Source organism: Cyanistes caeruleus, chromosome 8 (assembly GCF_971803275.1).
Source record: "Cyanistes caeruleus chromosome 8, bCyaCae1.hap1.1, whole genome shotgun sequence".
NCBI lineage: Eukaryota > Metazoa > Chordata > Aves > Passeriformes > Paridae > Cyanistes > Cyanistes caeruleus.
Window position 1 is genome coordinate 29,197,780 of NC_141708.1, and position 21,595 is coordinate 29,219,374.

Genomic DNA, 21,595 nt, shown 5'->3' on the forward strand with positions numbered 1-21,595 from the left:
CATGTCCTGCCTGCCTCTCAGCTGTGACAGTACTTCAGATGTTGCCACCACCCTAATGTGACTAAAAGGCCACGGCAGCCCAGAATGAGGTCCTATTTGGACACTAGAGAGCCAGCAAAGCAAACACGTGTGTCTGCCTGCACCTGTCAGTATAAATGTCTCCTTAGACTGCTTGCTATTTGTGGGACAGAGAAGTCACTGCACAGAGGCACAAAGGCAAACACTCAGACAAGTTGTATGGCTTGGGAGGCCATTCAGCTCTGACCAATTTAAAAGAACAGGTTCTGCAATGTCCTGCTACCGAAACCAAAACCAGGCAGAAACTATCTCTAGGAAGACAACCACATTCATGTGAGGAAATTGTGCAAAGAATGAACCAGGACAGATCTCATCTGCTACTGGGTGGTCTGGCAAATAAGGACCCTGACTGATTCATCTTTAAAATACAGGCTGAGGATATGCTACCAAAGTAAACTGGGAAAAGCCCCTGGGATTTTAGCAAAAGTATTTCAGGTTTATGTCAGGATAATGTTATTGAAATCAGTAGCTGGTACAGTTGGAATTACATTGTAAAGAAATCAGATAACAATGACTTTTCCTTCTGCCACAGATAATAATCAGCTGAGCTGCAGACAGACATGATGATGGACTCAGCCCTTTCTGAGATGTCAGTGTAATATGATAATATTGCTGGACAGTCTGACGCACCTGGACATTCCTGGGATGCAAGCAGAGTACCTAACTCGTGGCATACACCTAGCAGAAAGAAGTGAAAGCTACTACTCTGCAAAAGAGTGCAGGTCAGATTGTGAGACATGGTTTATTTAGCTGATTTGATCTGCTACAGTCAAAGCATTTGATCTCAACCCATTTCTTGCCCAGCTAAAGGAATGCCTTCAAGATCTAGACAGTGCTTGAGGAATGCAAGTGTAATCAACACTGAGAACATTATCATTAAATTCTGAGCACTGTACACCATTAGGGTGCTTAAAACCATTTCTGCAAAGGGTCTTTGCTTCGGGACATGGATCATAAAAAGCAATACTGTAAAGTGGGAGGTGTCATCACTGGGGGTCTCAAAACCCACCCCCAAGCACCTTGAAAATCCAGGTCTCTTATTTACAAGTCCAAATATTTAGGCAAAACTATTTTTAGTCAAGTAAATTTGAAATGGACCACTATTGTATACATGTATTTCATATTAGATAAGAGTTTCCTTACTCAAAAACTAGATCAATCTCACTTACCTTCAGTGAAGCACAATAATAGGATACAATCTAAACCTATATTGATCTAAGTATTTGGTGAGAAATAAGCTCACTGCTCAAAGGCTAAGCTTAACATTAAACACCCAAGTTTATGTATCTTCAGTTTTCAGAATATATTCTGCAATGATTTATCACAAGAAATGTTTCTCTGCTGCAATTTCACCCTGAAATCAGTTCCTTGTCCTGTTTAGAGGCTCATGCCTCCCCGGAAGAAGATATTTCATTGACACTGGTGTTTGTACCTTTGTCTGTGCATCGACAGCAGCTCCCTGGTTAACCAGAACCTCTGCTACATTGACCCTGTCTTCTTGGGCAGCCAGGTGGAGGGGCGTCAGTCCACTCTGTAAATCAGAAACAACAAGTAACAATCTTCAGAGGAGGTACATGAGTACTGAAATGCAAATTCAGATAACAGGAAGACTCTAAACATCTGACTGAATTGAAAGAAGTTACACTTTCCATTTTCACTATGTAAGCTGCTTTGCAATCACACTCTTGATCTGCAGGGAAGTACAATTCAAAAGCCAGGAAGATGATGTTTCTCTAAGACAAGGAACATTTTTCCATGCAGTGTTACATGTGGGATAGCTAATTAGAGCACTTAAAGTCACATAGCATTTTTTTACCTCTTAATTTACTTCCTTATAATGAATCAGACATTAAAAGCAATATCAAATAATTCTTTACAATTCTGCAAGTTTTACATTCACTTAGTTTTATCCTTATCTTTTACTCCTCTATTTGATCATTTTCAGACACAAACACAAAATAATAAAACTGCATTTCTTTGCGATTCCTGCTCAGGGAGTATACAGACTTGATAGAAAACATGTACTTATAGTAATTTTTCTTATTTAAAACTCAAAATCTAAATATCCTTAAAACCTAAAAAAACTATGCAACTTTCTGCCACATAAAAGGGCTAGAAGATAAAAGGAGAAGGAGAGAGAATCTGCTGAGAAGATGCTTTTAGGAATGAGAAAAATCACTCTTTACTTGCAAATTATGGTTAATTTTCTCTCCTATTCCTACTGCCCTCAGCACCAAGGACAGAAGAGCAAGCGGTAGCAGTTGTCACATCAGGCAGGAACATTCAATAAAGTTTCCTACCCTTGAACCCAAATCCACATCCACAGTGCACTCCCTACAAAGGGCAGTTATTTTGAGAGTGTCCCACCACATTTAACTCCAAGATGCAATTCTGATGACAATACAGCTTAGGTGGGTCACCTGACTCAAACATGAAACAGTAACCAATTATAAATTACCTGTTGAAGCCTGGATATTAATGGCCAAACCTTCTAAACATGTCTAATAAATGCTCAGTATGGGGGTTCTGAGCATGAAGCTCCAACCATTCTGTGGGTCCTGAGGAAATAAATGCTCTTTTCTACTCCCACTGCAAAACTGTAAAACTCAGAAATCAGTGGGCTTTAAACATGTGGTTTTGAATATAGAGGTGCTGTGCTTTGAGGAAATGTGCATTCCTGAGAGTGTATGGAGGGCAATTACTCCCCAAAGGTGGTGTCATCAGCACAATGAGAAACTGGAGATTACAACTGAACAGATTTAAGGATGCTGCAGGTAATTAACGTTTGGTGGCACTGAATCAATGTGCCAAGTACTTCAATCATGCTCCCTGTATTAGTCTTAGCAGGAAAATGGGATAGTCAATGGATGCAGAACATGTACAAGGCAAGTTTTCCTGTGGGGATATATCCTGTGCTGCATAAACCCATACATGATTGAAACTTGTGGGGAAAAAAAAAAAAATCCACATCTGCAAGAGAAGCTTTCTGAAGGAGGCCCCACAAATAATCAATTTGGAAAGCTAGAAGCAGAAAAACACAGCAGCCCTGTGCAGGAACACCCACTGGCTCTTCCTACCTGCTAAGAACAAGAAATATTTTCCATGAAAAAAAATTCTATTGCCTCTCTAGTCTAGCCACACAAGTCCATACTGAAACTGCACTTGACAATGTCAGACAACAATGTCTAGTGGGGCATTTAAAGAATTAAGGCTGCACATTTGCTAGAAATATTACTATAGAGCAGACTTAATAGCCTATGAATTCACACATAAACTAAAATATATCACCTTTCCTTTCCTACCATCAGGAGAAATTACACCAAAAGCCACTGTGGGTTAAGGAACATAACTTGGGGAGGAAGAATCACTTATATTAAAGAACAAAATCTGAGACAAAGTTGCTCTTATTATCCAATTAATAAAGTCACCATCCCTGAACAAGTCAGCTGTTGCCATTATATGCCAGGTCCTCATATTTGTTATCATTCACTGGTACATGTTACATTTTTTGTTATAAAATATTACAATGGAAAAAATGTTACAAATACAAAAAAATACAAAAAAGCATAGCAAATCTTACAATTACACATATAACAACTGAAAAATGGGCAGGCATATTCCTCGAGGCTGATAAATGGCAGGTGCCAACCCCAGTAGCCCCTGTGGGGAAGAAGATATTTTCTCTCTGGCCATGTTTTGGCAGACTAGTATAAATTAATACTGGATTAATAAATTTCAGTGCAGCATGTGTTATCACCAAACCTTGGGCACTACAAAACACAGTTCATTCAGTGTGACATGGCATGCTGCTCCTTGCTAGGAGAGATGATAATGATGATGTGTGTTCAGACACCTGCAGTGGCTTTCAGCATGTGCAGTATCCCAGCAGCAAAATTTAATTGCCAGCCCCTCTCCTTCTCATCACATTTTTACACAGCCTTAGCCCCAGGCAGGGGGAACACTCACCTTGTTGCTGAGGTTGACATTAGCATTTCTAGAGAGCAGCAGCGACACCATGTCCACGTGGCCGTCCTGGGAGGCGAGGTGCAGAGGGGCGATGCCCTGCCTGGTGACTGCGTTGGCATCAGCACCATACTCCAGCAGTGTGGTTGCTATGTCCATCTGGTTCTTCTTGGCAGCTATGTGCAGGGGCGTGTAACCGTTCTGCCAACAGAAAGCACTTCACTGTGAGCTGCTCACTGAACAAGGTGATAAATCACTTCTCTCTACCTACCCAATTCTGAATGCCATTAGCTCTAAAAATTCTGTCAAACACAGTCAAATACAATGTTAACAAGCTGTATGAACCAATGTATCTGACCCTCAAGCAATCTTTTTTTTGAAAGTATTGCTACAAAGAGGAGGATTCTGAAGTAAATTTTCAAATCTGAGAAAAAAAATTCGTTTCAGGAAAGGACAATCTATAGAAATAGGAGTTTGAGTTTTGTTTCATACACTTGCTCCTTTTACTTAAATGTACATGAAATCTTCAACAAAAAGAAGAGCAGGATGTGTATTCATAACTCAGAACAGCTACCATTGTTTGGGTTTTTTTCCCATTTCCCAGTGTTAATGAAAGTATTACGTACATTAAATATGGCCTTTCTTGCATCATTTACCCTAAACCTTACTGACAACCTGGGTTTTTTTTCAGATCAAGGGAAAACTGAAGCATATAACTTTAGAGTCATGCATTCCTTATCTTTTTATTCCTTCCAATATGTGTACTCAGGGAGCCCACTACTAAAAATAAAAATGCAGTATCTATTGCACGATACAATTTTATAACTCTAAAAAAGACAGATAGGCAGAAAATAGATAAATGGATATAAAGAGTAACTGATCAGCACACAAATACCAAAACTCTGATGGAGGTATAACAAGTTTTTGGTATAGATTACAATGACTTTTTAGTCAAGAACTTCCTGTCTTTCAGGAATTGTATGTATTAGCTCCCATTTTCAAGCAAATGATGAATGTGCACACATTTGCATGTGACTAAGGGACAAGGTCGGGGGATGAGATCCAAGCTGCATAAACCATTTTGTGTTTTTTTATGGTATCATAAGTATCCTTTGCATCTCAGATTACCAAGCCAAATAAAATCTACCTAAAGGCACAAAGCATTCACCTGCCTGGGCTCCTCCCTGCACCAACAGGGCAGCAGGGCTGGTCTAAAAAGGAAGGGAGGTCACAAGAGACTGCAGAGCAGTGCAGGTATGAGCAAGAAATAAACACATGGGGGCTCACAAATGATTACTAGAGAGCTTTAATAGGAACCTGGCAGCAAGAGATGCACAGCACTAGTTTCACATGGAAAAGATTCTGTAACCTTCTAAATTCAATTCAGATTCAGTTCAGATCTTGGATACTAAGGTCTCTGAAAATGGCACTCAGGAAACACAGTGCCACAATCAATAAAGGAAGCACATGGCCCCTGAATTTTCACTTTGAAGATAAAGTGCTTCAGGAAAAACAAACATAACCCTCTCCCTTAGACTTTTAGCATGGTACTGCCATGTAAAACAAGCACTTCCACATGAGCACCAAATAAATCCTAAATACTACATGCTAAATCCTACATGCTAAATCTTACATATCTGCTAAAACATAACTCCTGTAAATTGAGCTCATATTACATTATATAAAATAACAAATACAGTTTCCAAGCCTTTTCCCAAGAAATTGGCATATATTGCTTTCATGAGAACAGACAGCAGCAAGTTGCCAAGAGAATGCAAAAATAGAGCTGAAAAATAAAAGCTGAAATTCAACTCAGTCTCAATCTGCATCTTCTCATAAGGCCAGCACTCTGTCACTATGCACAGATGGAGAAAGGAACAGAGAAGTTTAGAAGGAAGGGTATTGGGTTATTCTGGTTGCCAGGGAAAAGAGCAGAAAAAGGGGAAATGGTTAAAGATGAAAGGACAGAGGAAAACTAAGGCTTTGGGGATGGAGTGGGGAAGAAGAAAGGGACTGTAAAGTGGATGCCAAATTCAAATTATGGATAAACTGCATGTGAAATTAGGCTCAATTTCTGCCTATGAAAGAAAAGAATGGTTCAGCAGAATAACTGTATCACAGCACCGTACTCTGACACGCCCATTTCCCATACCCTGTCACTTATCACTCTTCAAGTCAAATTTGGCTGGGCTTGGCTAATGAGTCACTCTTAAGATCAGTGTTAAAGACAGTGGTGTCACAGGAAAGGCAGCTACTGATGAAACTGTGGAGCCAGTGATGAGATATGACATTACATTTATTTACTGGACTACATTTACAAAAAGTACAGGAAATCATCTGCTGTTACCAACATCATCTTTCAGATGAGTGCACAGTGGGTGCCTGAAGCAACAAACATGTTATGTTTAATTTTATTTAGTATTGACGCTCTGCTTGCTGCTGCCGTGGCTCACTTGCTGCAGAACACTAACAAATGCTTTCTTTTAGGCACACTTACAGCTGGCACTTGGAGGCCTGAAGTAGCAGCTGCAGAACTGTTCTGTTACAGATGGGGAAGCTAAGGTGACCTGACAGATGAGTTTGTGCAATGCTGTACCACAGTCTATAGGGCTTCCACCTTGGTTCGGACTTCCCAAGCCCTTGGCAGGGGCTGCTGCAATCTCTGCCCCTACAGGATGTACAGCTCCCACCGGCAGCTTCTTTCAGTGAAAACTGGGTCAGTGCTTTCTCATCCTCTTCAGAAGGCCCTTTCTTCTCCCCAGTGGCACTTGAGAGTGCTGTGCTGCGGTACTGAAAGATCAGAGATCACTCCAGTTGCCCCCCTGGGGCACTGGTCTGGCAGATTGCCACTATCGACAGCATTGATTTTAAACTGCACCATTGCTGCTGGCAGTCCATGTCCATTTAACTTCCCCCTCCTTGCACTACAAACTCTGGGATCTACCATGCGTGGCATACCCCATCCTCTCCTTCAGCCACGCAGAAGGCCTCCAGTGCTATGGCTGCACTCAGCCATGTGTAAGAGGAAGGCAATCAAGGAGTGCTGCCCATTTAACTACAATACTGGCTTTTCCACTTGCTTTCCTTTCTCCACAGGTCTGGGGTTTTTTTGCAGTGATTTAAGGAAACTGTCTGTGTTGTTTCAAATGAGGTATTTACACACTGCACTTAACTTGCTTTAACCTACTTATGTTTTCATCCTGCTTTACCTAATGTTCCTGTTCAAATATCAATTACACATAGATAGATTACAGTATTTATCCATCCCATACTTAAAACAGGGATCCACAAAAGAGACAGTTTAAGCTTCTCTAAATTCTCTTTGTTCTATGCACTACCAGAGTAATTTACATATTTTTTCTTCCATATCCTCTGAAACCTTACACTAGGTATGGTCTTGCCTACAGTGAATTACAATCAAAGCAGGGCTGTGACTAGTTTTATTTCTTGCCAGTCCATTTAAGCTGAGGTAGAAGTATTGCGAAGCACCTGAATAATTACATATACTGTGCTCAGAAACGTATCTTGCCTCAATGCCACCCTGTGGCACTAACAGAAGTAACCCTGTATAGCTGGGTGTTAACCCCAAGCTCGCCCTGAACAAATCTTAAGATACAATGATGCAAAGACAGCTAGCTTGGAGAAGTTGCTGAAGAGGCTGGGCAAATGACAGCAAGGCTCGGTATTTTTTGAGACAAACTGGTGATTTAAAGTGTTTCTGCATCTTTATTTGCTTTTTTTTATTGCTATTTTATTCACCTGCAGGATTATTCTAGCAGCTTTACATGGATGTGAGACATTAACAAACCAGGTCACTGAGCCTCCTGTAACTTCAAACATACACAGCCTTGAAAGAACAGGGGTAGATAGGGAATAAAGCAACATAAAAAGCCTGGCTATTGTTCCCCGAGAGTGGCCAGTATTTGTACCTTGGCAGAGGCATGAGGTGAAGCTCCCTGGTCCAACAGGAGGAGGGCCACTTTTTGATTATCGTAGTGTGCAGCTACATGCAGTGGTGTTAAACCGCTCTAAAAACACATGCAGAACAAACAAGTGCTGTTATAGACTCTCCAGGGGAAATTCAGGAATTTGGAAAATTCCAGTAGATGAGGTGAAAAAACACTTTTTTTACTCATTCATGTATGTATCCATAGTCTTTGGGAACTTTTAGAATCAAAAAATAAAACAAATTTGGAAATCCTTCCCAAGCTGTGAAAGCCCATTCACCTTTCCCAGGGAAGATGAACTGAGAAGCACATACCTGTGCTGCCCCCAGAGTAAGGAGGTCTCACCCTTGGCAATGTTTTCCTTTTACTGCAGTGGATAAATAAACTGCCCCTTGGATCTGTAAAAATCCAAGCTAGGCTCGTTTAAAAAGCTTGAGGTCCTATTGGCCTCTACCATCCCCCCCCCCTCCCTCCCCCGCCCCCTCCTGTCATGAGACCTGGGGAAGCAGAGCCAGCTACCCAAATACTCTGATAAGGACTGTAAATAGTCTGGGTAGGAACACAGGGGAATGGTTTGTCTCCATTCCCCTGGTTGTGAGCACAGAGCACATCACTTTGCTGTCAATTAATGACAATAAAAGTCACTTTGTTGAGTTTGCAGGGACTGGAATACCACATTAAACCAAATCCAGCTAAACCCATGCTGTGGATACTAGTGTGATGGTAAGCAGGTAAAAGGACATTAGTAAAATATTATCTGGTTTGAGATATTTGCTGTGCAAGTGGCAGTGGCTTCTTCTATCCTACCTTTCCAGAAGCATCAGGAGATGCATTCTTCTGAAGCAGGAGGTTGGCTACCTCAATTTTCCCGTACTTTGCAGCCACATGTAGTGGAGTAAATCCTTTCTGTAAGAGAAAGTAGTAATATAGAAGCCCTGGGCACTCTTTCTCAGGGCAAGGTTTGTCTCTTGCAGTTGCTTCCATCCACCCCATTATATAGTCCTGAGTACAGGCAGCAAGCCTGCAGATCTCCAGCTGCACTGTGGGGTCTGGAGGCCTTTCCCTTGCAAGGCAAAGCACTATCTACATTAAACAAGGAAAGAGCTGGTTCCTTTCTTCACACTACCAAAGTCCCAAGGGCAAGCCTATCAACACCCACCTGGAATTTCTGCGCTGCATGCCATCCATTCCAAGAAAATGCATGTCTGATCACTGGGATGTGTTATATATCAGGTCCTGAGGCACAAGCGTGAAGCTTTGTACCTTTTTAATAAAATGTAATAATAATGTAATACACTTACACTGTACACATGTATGACTCTTGCAGTATTTAATTCACAAGCAGCCCTTGCTACAGGCATGTTTTACGATTCCAGCTGCCACTCCTGCAGCTTGCTTACCTTGGTAATGATAGACAGAGATGCACCATGATCCAAAAGAACAGAAGCTACATCTTCATGCCCTTCCCGAGCAGAAAGGTGCAGAGGTGTGTAGCCTGACGTGGTGGCTGCATTGGGAGATGCTCCCTGCTGCAGCAACTGCTGCACAATGTCTGCTTTTCCCAGGCGGGCAGAAATGTGCAGCGGCGTTTGGTCATCCTAAACACAGGGGCAACAACACAGGCCTGCATGAGAAAACTGTGCCTCTTGTTGGGACACAAAATATTTGCCAACATTCTGTCACTTTTCAAAATTGCAGATGAGCGTTAATTCTACTGAGGTCTTAGATAGTGAATGTTGCACACTGGCTTTTTCTGTGTATATTATAAAGACACCTTGCACTTTGTTAGTGCATCACAAACAATTCCAGACAGTGACATAATCCATAAAAGTTAATACATTCATCAAGTTCTTCCTTATCCAGATTTGCCTCAATTTGCTTTGCATTTCTTTCTTAAAACAAAGCCAGTATGTAATTCTGAACCTCATGTCTTGATCTCTTTTATGTTTCACAGCAATATATAATAGTTCAATCAATTACTGCTTGGAAACTTGCATAAAGTATCATAATTCTTGTGCTTTTTTAACTGGTGAATGATTTTTTGGTATTTTACAGCTAACTTTTCCATAAATGTAACTGATGACAGAGCATGGTGTGGAAATTAATCACTTTCTACTTCTCATTCAGAAGACAATAATCTGAATAGTTTTAAGTACAGGTGTTTCTCTGTCATGAATCTCATGGTTCATTTCTTTTCCTTCACTGAAAATATTACGGTGTTGTGACCTTGTTGTTGTTGTTCTGAGCATTTAAGAGATAATATCTCACCTCTTCATTATTTTGTTTTGTATTTTTGTCCTCCCCCTTCTCTGTTGTACAATCTTTGGATTAAGAACACTACCACAACTGCGTGGCCAAGCATCTTTCTCTCCTCATTTTCCCCTGCTGAATTTCCTACCTTTCAAGCACTTCTACCCCATGTCCTGTAGTTCTGAGCTGTTCTCTTCAAGGGAGATTTCTGCCTACGCCCATCCTACAACAGTTACTTTACATCTTTGGATTTAGGGTGGGAGCATGTCAGGATATAAATGCTGCCGCTCTACAGGGCAGTTCTCTAGGTGATTCTTAAATGATTCCAGTTTGTGCCTGTTTCCCACAAATCTCTCACAGCTGATGTTAGCACTGGTGTATTATCTACTGCTTGGATTTAGTTGTTATTTATGATAACAAACTGATCACAGACAATGGCAGTTTGCGCAAATCAAATCATTCTGTGAATTTACTCAGAAAATATTTGCATGACTGCTTCTGAGCATGAGCTGTTCACTTTTAAGACTGTCTTTGGAGATTTACAAACCACATGAATCAATTCTATTGTCAGGGTCTTTGCAAATATAAACTGTACCAGCTATAAATATTTAGTCAGAGTTCCTTATAAGTAGATCATCTTAAGAGTAAACTTACTTGTGACCCAATTCACAGATAATTCCACAATGAAAAATAGTTAGATTTTTTTAAGGATATATCCATTTTATGATCATTTGGGGAAAAAAGTATTTCCTGACTACCTATTAAGACTGCTATTTATTGCACACCCATTCATCTCCTTTCCTGGAACTCTTTGATTTCCATAATTTTGCATGTTCTTTCATGATTCTTGACCATTTATTTTTTCTCCACCCTTACCCTCCCCAACTGCAATTGTTTCTATAGGATCTGTTCCTTCTTTTCAGACCTCTGCCACATTCTCTCACTGTGCCTCCTTCCCTTAGATGGTGTTCTTTATAAGTCTAACTATTTTTGAATACATGCAGACTGTTGCTTTAGGGACATGACAGGAGACACCAGAAGCCAAGGGTTTTCAGTTCTGCTGAAATAAAAACAGATTTGAGGAATTCCTCTCCCTCCTGAAGTCCCACTTCAAAATAAAGGTCTTCAAACACATGATAATTTATATTAAAAATTGGGATGGTATCAACCTGACTTCTTCTGCCTTGTCTCTTACAGATCTCTCGTGGCTACAAAGAGAGAGTACATAACAAAATATCAGTGGGCATCACAAAGGCTTGGCTTCCCCTCTTCCTCGTCCTGAAGGACACACACAGTATGATGTGAGTCTTTGCTTTGTCCAGTACAGATCATCCAGGTTTGTTACACCTGGGCCATCTCCTCACCTTGGCTTTTGCCTCCACCTGGGCTCCGTTTTGTACCAGGTACCGGACGACCTCTGTCTGGCCAGCTCTGGCTGCCATGTGCAGCGCTGTCTCTCCTCTCTGCATGCAGCAGCAAAAACAGAACAGAATTAAAAACACACTGCAGGAAGAACAAACACCAGCGTGTTTTATAAACACAGAAATACCGGCTACCCAGCTCAGAATGAGCACTAGAAAACTCTGCTGTAATTGTCTGTAAGATGTAAGATTAAATCAATATTTGACCTGTCACTGTATGCTGCAAAGCAATTTATTGCAGGGTCAATCTCCCAACTCAATAGTGCCATTGTCATTATTTTTTGGTGAAAAGAGACACTGCAATTTTTATATTACTAGTATTATATTAGCAATGTTAAAATTATGTCTTTTTAAATAGAGCTGAATTTAGTATAAAAAATGTATTTCAAATTTTGTATATTCAGGCACACATATATTTAGCTTTCCTTCTGTAATGCCTTATGCCTCTACTATCATTTGTTATCTGACAAGCACTGAGGCAATTGAACAAGAAGGAAAAAGAAACTCATTACTGAGTACATTCATCTAAAGCTTCATGGACTTAATGAAAGACAAATCCAAGGAAACCAGAACAATTCAGGAGAGAAAGTGGTTTCTACATTTTTGGGTATCAATATGTCTTTAGGTACAAACACCTGCTAATTAACAAAAGGGGTTGTATTTTTATATAATTTAATAGAATCATCAGGTGAAGACTTTAACAAAATATTGTCTTCTAGCAGCACTTGTGTAAGGAAAGTGAAAAGGAGGCCTAACTGTTAGAGGATCAACAAGCTTCTGCTTCTCTTCCACTACCCAGCTTTCAAATACCCATCTAAGAATAAGTTCAGTTTTTACACATGCCCCAGGAGCCTTGGGGCACGCAACACACAGCCAGCAGAAGAGTGCACTCGGATGGCTGGATGGACACAGGCAATATGTCCCCACAATCTGCTGCAATCTGTTGAATTTTCCTTAAATGGCAGACCCCTGGGGTCTTGGGAAAAGAGCGCTCAACATTCAAGCACAGATCTCAAAAGTTACTTCTGAGAAGCTACAGTATGTTCTCATTCTTTACTTCAGAAAATCAAGAGATTAGAGCCTGCTTAGGGTCAGCCCCTCTGGAAATTTCCTCAACCTGCCAAGCATCTCCCAAGTAGGAGTCAGCAGGCTACACCTCCCCATGACTCCAGCACGAGCCACAGGCGCTGATGATGGACAGCAGAATTAGGCACTTCATCCCAGTACTGCGCCCAGGTATTATCATTCATTCCCAGTCCTGCCCTGCTGAAAGGAAACCTGTGACTCACCACATTGGTAGTGTTGGGGGATGCTCCATGATGCATTAGCTGCGATACAATATTTACATGTCCCATGAAGGCAGCAACATGGATTGGAGTTAGGCCCGACTGAAAAACAGACCAAAGCTCAATTTAAATACCTACTTCCACATGCCTTTACTGGAACGCCAGAGGAAAACATAACATTTTCTAAAGCAAGCAAACCCAGCTGCTTGCTCCTCTGAGAGGGTTTTATCTTCTTAAAATCATATACATGTGCTTAAATGAAAGGGAATTGGAGAAGAATTGGAAACACCTATGATTGTGGTTCATGAGCAAACATATAAATGTTCTAGGAATTCAGTAGTTCTTCATCAACAAAATCAACCATAGCTAAGAAAGATTAAGATTAGGCATTTGCTAAATACCGTCTTGGAACAGGAAAAACATAAAGATAGAAGCATTCCTGGTACAAAGGCAAGGCTTTCTGAAACATTTGGCTTGTGCAAAAAAGTTCACCATCATGAATCTGCACCACTGCCCTTACACAGGATATGGAAGCCCAGTTGGAGAGAAAGAGAGAGAGAGAAGAAGAGAGGAAAAAAGAAGGGACCAGTCATTCAGCAGGGCATGACCTCAAGGATTTTGCTTTAAAAATCCAATCAGTAGTTAATATTTCCCCATGTAGAATCACCCTAAAGCCTCCTCACAACTGCTTCTGCACAGCTGTACCAACAGTCGACCAGAGGCTTCAGAAGGGCATTTTGCTGTCAAGAGAAGGAAAAAGCTCAGTGGATCTCTGGAAATCCCCATGATTTAGGCAGCTTCCTCACAGATACACACAAGCCCCGGAGGGCAGAAGTGAGGAAAACACTTATCTTCCTTTCTCGTGCAGGAACAGCAACATGAACAGGAAGGCAGAATAACTTTCTGAGTGTGTTAATTCTTTTACCTGTTTCAAGCAATTTAGCAAATGATTTTAAAAACTTTTAAGTGCAAGTCTGAAACTACATGAACTGTAGCCAGAGCAGACTCTTTGCCCTCAAGCAAGCCAGGAAGGGACCTGAATAGTTAGAACAGCCCTATGCACATTAAATCAAACTCTGTTTTGTGGAGATGAATTATTTCCCATTGCACCCTGTTTAATCCATAGAATTCCCTGTCATTTTCCAACATTCCACAGTGGTCACACATTCATATATGTGATTTTTCCTCCTCTCCTAACTTGGTACAATATACATACATGGAGATAAAAACTCCCACAGCTACTTAATTAATCTCAGAATTTTTCCAAGAACTGGGTGCAGACTATCTCATGCTGACTGAAGTGACAGCATATTGATTTCTGTCTAGTTGATTTGTGATGTCTTATGATGGTGAGAGAATATAACTTCTTCATGGAAAGCCAAAACAAGGTCTGAATTAAACCACCTTTTAAAAAGGACTTCAGTGAGACATAGTCTTCACCTCGATGTCTGCAACAGAGCAAATTTCATCCTCAGTGCCTTAAATTACAGGAAAACAATTGGCAGGAATGGTAGATTTTAGAAAGTTTTTTTTATTACATTTCACTTATTATTCTCACTGTAATCCCAACATATATCAGATATTTGTGATTCATTAGGGCAACTGACTTTATTGTTCATATTGTTCATATTGTTCATTTTTATTATTTCATAATATCTAGTTGAAAATAATTATTGACTTTATTGGTCCATGATCTTTCAGAAAGATTGAAATTCTAATCAATACAGTTACAATAAATTTTGTAGGAAAAGCAAAGACAAGCATAGAAAGAACATTTCTTACCTCAGTTACAGCTTGAATTGACGCACCGTGCTTTAGAAGAAGTTCCATTACTTTTATTCTGTTCTTCTTGCAGGCAATGTGAAGAGGTGTGAAACCATTCTGAAAATGAGAAAAAACACACTTTTTGATGCCTCATGCCATTCAAAAATAGAAATGAGTATGGAATTCACATAAAAGATTTTTCCATTTTAAAGGAACAACTCCCAAATTTATTTTGGCATTACTACATTTTACATGTAATAGAAAGTAAAAATTTATGAGAAGCTAAAGATCTATTTCAATATCCAGTTTTAATTATTAAATATATTGCCCAGTCCAATAATTAATTTATTTTTAAAAAAAATCTCAATTCATGCAAAACTATCAAACCCTTTTTTGCTCACAATATTCAAACTGGCTGGGGGTTTCTGCTGGAATTTTTGGGGAATTTGGGGTGGCTATTTTTGGTTGGTTTTCTCTCAGCCTTTCAGAACTACTGGTGAAAAAAGCACTTTACCTTTTACAGGCTCTGGAATTTCCATCTTCTAACCTTCTAAACTACTTTTACCTTTTTACTAGTTTTTTCACTTGTTTGTTTTCCCCACTCATTACCTTTCAGCTTACTGCAACTACAAGTATTTCACCCCTTCCTTTAAAAAAGATGTGTGCAATGCAGTGAACATTTGAATTATCATCTTATTTAGTGTGAGATGATAACACAGAAAAAAGGTAAATCAGGAAAATAGGCTATCCAGAGCACCCACGATTAGTACAGTAACATTGGAGCACTGAATGCTGATGCTACTCGGTACAAAAGAGCCTTTGCAGAACTTTCTGAAAACAATTGGCAGAGCTGGTCCCTCAGATCTGGTCAAAATTGTCTTTTTTTACCTGCCATATAGTAAAGACTATTGTATGTTTTCATGATGTGAGGTCCATGTCATTGTCTGTTCCAGTGTAGCAGCTCTCACCCCTCTCTTTGGCAGTGCACAATGTCCAGGGTGAGCTCAGGTCTCTTTCATATATCATAATAGCTTGACCAAAGACACCTGAATACAGGTTGATCTAACACAAAAAGCACAAGGGCTGAGAGAAGAAAATCTGTGGAGCCTGTACTGTCTTCAAGAGAGTCAATCCCACATGGCTTGTGAGGGTTTCAGGAGCTCACGGAACATTTCAGGAGTTGAATGAGTTAGTATCAGGCTGTGAAACCAATCAACCCAATTCATGTCAGAATGTAAATTTTTTGGAGCAGTTATTGAAGAACAAATCAAAGAGACATTTTAAACAGAATGGATTGCGATTGCAATTTGAACAAAAGGCATTAATGTATTCTGTTTGTATGCAGTTTAACTGCACCAATGTTATTTCCTGCTGAAGTTGTTTCTAATGTAGAAAGGCATATGACTCCATTGACACAGAATATCACAAATACTCATTATGTAACTCATTCCTACCTTTTATTGTTTCATATCACTGAGAATTAAAATTCCCTCAGTTTTAAACGTCATTGTTTTCTCTGTACAAACACTCGGAAAACAAGTATTCTCTCCATACCAAAAACTACAGCAGTCATGTCTGCAGCTGTTTCATCTATTCGTTATCATAAAAAGCTACCAGGAGGCAAAAGTGCTCTAGTACACTAGAAATTCATAAATCACTGCTGACTGTCTGCAAGCAAAGGTCATATCTGATTGCAGGATACATTATTAACACTTGGAACCTCCAGCGTTTGTTCTTGGGCTGCGGCAATAACAGTAGCTCCTCTCTGCCAGCCATCAGCAGGCAGAAGATAACTCCCAATAAGTCTCAGCACAACTTTGCAGGACTGTTTAGCCGTGAACAGCGCCCTGCTGTGTATTCACTCACCAGTGCTTTGGCATTAGGGTTGGCTTTCTTGTCCAAGAGAACCTTGGCGACTTTGTAGTGGCCACAGTGGGCAGCAACATGCAGCGCAGTCAGGTAGTCATTGGTGACGTCGTCTACAGGCACGTTGTGCTGAATCAGGAGCTGAACACAGTTTAGATGATCCCCTTGTGTTGCCATGTGCAAAGGAGACAAACCATTCTGCCAACAGAGAGACCCAGCATGGATGGGTTAGAGGATGCTCAGAGAAGGGAAAACTCCTCCGCATTGTTCTTGGAGTGTTTGTTGTATGAAGAATTTTACAAGCCCAGAGAGCACCCAAAATAAACTTAACATGTTCAGTGTAAGGATGGAGGTTCTTACTCCAGAATCTGGAGCTTGTTTTGTTAGCATTTGTAGGCAGCCCCACACTGAAAAACCATCATAACACACCAGCGATGCTCTAAATGTAGCAGTTTTCTGCCAGTATGGCTCAGAAAAGCTGCTCAATTTACATGAGTTACATTAGGAACAGCACTTTGTGACTTTTAACACCCCAGACAGGGAATTTACTGGTTTATAAAACTGAACTAAACTCACTAAATGTGGCCTGTATAAACCAGGCATGACAGCACAGGTCAGAGCATCACTCAGTGAGCACTACAGCCTTCCTTCATCTCTGCACTTGTGTTTTCCTGAATTTGGCTTGTACACATGCTTACACCACATTACCCAACTCAGGAGACCATTCTTCCCAGTCCACAGTGGCAAAACACCAAAAGTTTCAACTGGGCTAAAAGTCTCTGAAAAAAACCTTCATGCTGTGACCTACCAGCAGCAATGGTAAAGCTCCACCAGGGAAACACCTGAGAGACTCATGTGCCAGTGAATTGTTTCTTGCAGTGTTTAAAATAGTGAACAAGCTGCTAAAATATATTATATTTCCAGAGTAAAACCATGAGAGAAAATTCTCAAAAGTTGAAAGGACTGTCACTATTTCATGATGAAAGATTAAAAATATTTGCCAGAATCAAAGATGTTCTGTTAGCAGCTGTGCATAGCTCCTTCTTCCAGCTGTAGGGGTTTTTCAATTCTTCTAATGCCAAAATTAGTTTTGAGTGCAGAAGCTATTCTTTTAGCAGCACACTTAGTTCAGAAGCTGTGTCTGCCAGTACACAGTGTCTGCATGGTGAAACACAAACCTTTGCTCACAGACGCAGTGCCCTCATGTGACCGCAGCCAGCAAAGGCAAAGGAGCGAGGCAAAACCAGCCGAGATCTTGGGCTCGCTGAAACAGACCCATCCCTCACCCTTCCCGCGACCATGTGATAACAGCAAGAACAACCACTTAAAAGAAAGGTAGAAATTCGCAGTAAAACAATATTTTAAATCGAGAGGGAATCAGGATGGTGAAAGCAAACAGGCGAATCCTGTCAGAACTGGAGAGCAGTTTACTTGCAATGCTGAGACACAGATATTCTTGGACACAGTAATATCTTTCAAGTAAGATTATCTCATGGGCATCTCACTTGTGATTTATGTTGGCTTGGATAAGCTTTTCTCCCATTCCCAAAGGCTACTACAGCAATTATCTGCATGGAAGCTTGATACTAGCAAGGCACTTTAAACGTTTCCATTGTCTTCTAATGTAGTTAACAGTAGAACAAAAAAATAGATTTCCCTTTGTCACCAAATCCTCCTGGTACCAGTTTATAACTGATTATACTTTTTAGGTGAGAGCAAAAAAAAATAATGAAACTTTAAACACTGCTTTTCTATAAGAAAGATCCTTTGAGTGAAAAGTGTCATTCTTCACAGTAACAGCCAATAAACCATGCTTATTAATGGAGTAAAATATTGAAAAGTTGTTATGGGACTCCCTTATAGGAGAAACTTGTACAAAAAAGACTGACATGGATGAAAAAAACACAGCCAATTTGAAAAACCAGCAAAATACTTGATAAAAAATTTAATGGACAAGGGAAGTGCAGCAACTAGCCAGATGTCACGCAAGAGAAAAGCAAGAGACAAGACTGGATGCTGAAGAAGTTGATGAAGACAAAATAATTGGAAAATTGCCTTTTGTTATACCCTAAACCTAGCTTAATTCTGTTGTAGTTGATGATACTCTATAACCTTACACAAGTCAGTTAATATTTCAGTGCCTCATTCAAAATAAAAATATTACATGTTAGAGTATTCTCCAGGCCCATAATCTTCTTGTGAGAGACAACCCAACAATGACCCTAAGAAGTGATCTAGTACTTCAGGATGAAGCCATTTTATAAATACTCTTACATTACTGTTTTTTTAAAGATTACCAAGAAAATATTAAAAGGGAAATAAGTTTAAGATTAATCAAAGATATTGGCCATTAAGGACCATAAGGTCACACCATACCTTAAAACAACCAAATTAAAAAAACTCAAAGCAAAACAGGACCATAGAGATGAAACAAAGTATCAACTGTCTGACTAGGTAAACATAAAATTACTGAGTTTATTCTATAGCTGTGTCAAAGAGCTTTAATCTGGGAGAGTGCCATTAACTCTAGGGCAAGAAAAAAGAAAAAGAAAAAAGACAAAGAGACAGAGACCTCTGGAAAACCAGTAATTAAAAAAAAATTATGGACATTTATTGACAGGGATGTCATTTCTTACACCCAAAATCACTGGCATGTTCTGGACTAGAATTCCCTTTTCATTCTGCCTGCAGGAAACCCCCATATAATCCATTAGGTCACCACCTTCCCTGAAGATAAATCTGAGGTTCTTCCAGTGCAAAAAAGGATCAGCATTTAACTAAACCATCTCTAACAGGAAATAGCTACCAAACTGCAGCCTGGTTATTATTCTGAAAGAGTTTTACATACCATGAGAAAACTTTGTGAAGTTCAAATTCTTTCAAAGATGTGTCCTATTTCCAATAATATATGACTTAATTTGAAGAGAATGGAGCCACTTATTTTTGCAAAGGACAGTACCGCAGTTAAGTGCCAAATGAATGAATTCATTTATGCCAGACAGAGGTACAGCTACTTCTTAGCTTACCTTCTGAAAATGGTAGAATTAACACATCAGAAGGAAATGCAGGAAGTTCTGCAGTTTCTTCTGTTCACTTTTTAACATGTAACAGCTTTCCCTTTTCCAGAGAAGGCTCTTATTTTGCAGAAGTTGTTTACATAAGCCTCTGCAGATCAACATCCTGCCTGTCTCTCAGCCTAAGGCAAGTTCAAACCCACTATCCCATGTAATCTGCATGATTTTGTCTAGTGAACTCTGAGCCAGGCTGTGTGAGTCTGCTCAGGAAGAGAAACAAATTCAAAACCGACAGTCCTTCAACAGCAGCTTAAGTTTAGGGGTAACACCTGAAAATACAACATCCACGCAACAAAAATGTAGTTCTTTAGGAGAGGTTTTCATTTATGATGGTGGAAATGAAAGAAATAGGGAGTATGTTTATGTAGGTGTTCTTTGGTTTGGTTTGCTGTCATGGGGTTTTTTGTTTGGTTGGGAGTTTTGTGGTTTTGGTTTGGTGATGGTTTGTGGTTTTTTTCCTCTTTAAGTAATAAAAAGGGCTACCCAAGATGGTGGAAGAGCCTTTCTCCCTGGAGCACAAGCTCTAGGCTCCAAGAGTGGCAGATGTTGTCCAAGGGGTTCCTAGCCAGCCCCTTGTGGTTCTCCCCTACTCATGGAGTTTGCAAGCTAGGGCTGTGGGACTCCATGGAAATTCCACATGCAGAGGATGGGTGAAAACTGTCTGTCAGATTACCCATGACAGGTCTTGCCAGTGACTCACTTAGCAGGGGAAAGCTGGTGCCAACCTCCCCAAACAAATGCTAAATATACTCCAGTAAAGAGGAAAAAAAGGAGGGAGGAGAAAAGCAAGTATAGAAGGGTGCTGAGACAGAATAGGACAGGATGACAGAGAGAGAAAAGAAATAACAGAATAGAAATGTTGCTGAAACCCATTGGTTACAGACTAAGGAAAAAAAAACAACATGTAGTGGAAGGTTATCTTTGGAAAGAACCTCAACAAACTGCACAGCCCAAATGTCATCCCTGAATGGGGAAGTCATGGATTGCAGTGGTGCAAAGCAGGCTGCTGCACTGAGATTTGAAATCAGCAGTAACAGCACAGCAGAGACCACTGCCAGGAGAGCTCTGGCAAGCGCTTCCTTTAATGCCAGCCCTTGGGTCTAAAGCAATCTGTGCACCCTGATGCACGTGATTTGAAATTATCAGGAAGAATTTTGCATAATAAACTGTAGAGAGACAGAAAATGGAGAAACTGACAATCAGGCTAAGTCCTTAGGAAATACGAGCTGTCTCTGCAAAGGGACATTGCTCTATTTTTATCTCTTGTCTCTTCTCTAGCCTTAGGGTAAATTGGTACAAGCTGAAGATTTATTGTAATCACTGTGTATTTATTCCAGGATAGACACAGAGATCTTCAGCTACTGAAATTCCAAGGGATACAGTGACCACACAAGCCTTTTTGGTTGGCACAGATATATTTTCTTGTATATCTTAAATATATATATATTTAACACATTTTACATATGCAGACGTGCTCTACATACGGCATTCACTTTGGAGAGCTCCCACACAGTTACTTTAAATAACTAAGAAACAGGAAAGTTATTGCCAAGCCCTTAAACATATGAGACATACAGAATTACATTCAAAAAAAAAAAAAGCACAAGGATTATCCCACCAGGAAAGAGAAGCAGTTACCTTGGTTTTGGAAAGAATAGGGGCACCACGATCCAGCAGCATTTCTACAACCTGTTCATGGCCACTTCTTGCTCCACAGTGGAGGGGGGTCAGCCCATCCTGTGGGATACAGAGTTATAACTGATTAGTGTCAGACATGCTAAAATCCTGCACACTTTGTAGAGATCGGCGATATCCTAGGAGATTCATTAATTCCTGCAAGGTGCTGGTTTTTTGCAAATGAACACTTGAACCAGTTTGTTCAAACCAACAGAGCACATTCTGGCCCTGATTCTCTGAACATGTAAATAGTCGTATCACACTGGTGC

At 40.2% G+C, this 21,595-nt stretch overlaps 1 protein-coding gene across 50 annotated transcripts in view; it reads right to left on the reverse strand.

Annotated features, from left to right (window-relative positions):
• The window catches only part of ANK3 (ankyrin 3), a 350,276-nt gene that overhangs the window by 89,853 nt on the left and 238,828 nt on the right, over positions 1-21,595 (reverse strand). For all 50 annotated transcript variants that reach the window (XM_086899768.1, XM_086899761.1, XM_086899756.1 and 47 more), the window contains 10 exons: positions 21,288-21,386; positions 16,576-16,773; positions 14,728-14,826; positions 12,949-13,047; positions 11,603-11,701; positions 9,389-9,586; positions 8,796-8,894; positions 7,971-8,069; positions 4,045-4,242; positions 1,511-1,609 (listed from right to left, as the gene is read on the reverse strand). In XM_086899768.1, coding sequence (XP_086755894.1) covers positions 1,511-1,609; positions 4,045-4,242; positions 7,971-8,069; positions 8,796-8,894; positions 9,389-9,586; positions 11,603-11,701; positions 12,949-13,047; positions 14,728-14,826; positions 16,576-16,773; positions 21,288-21,386 — 1,287 coding nt within the window. The remainder of the gene's footprint in view (positions 1-1,510; positions 1,610-4,044; positions 4,243-7,970; positions 8,070-8,795; positions 8,895-9,388; positions 9,587-11,602; positions 11,702-12,948; positions 13,048-14,727; positions 14,827-16,575; positions 16,774-21,287; positions 21,387-21,595) is intronic.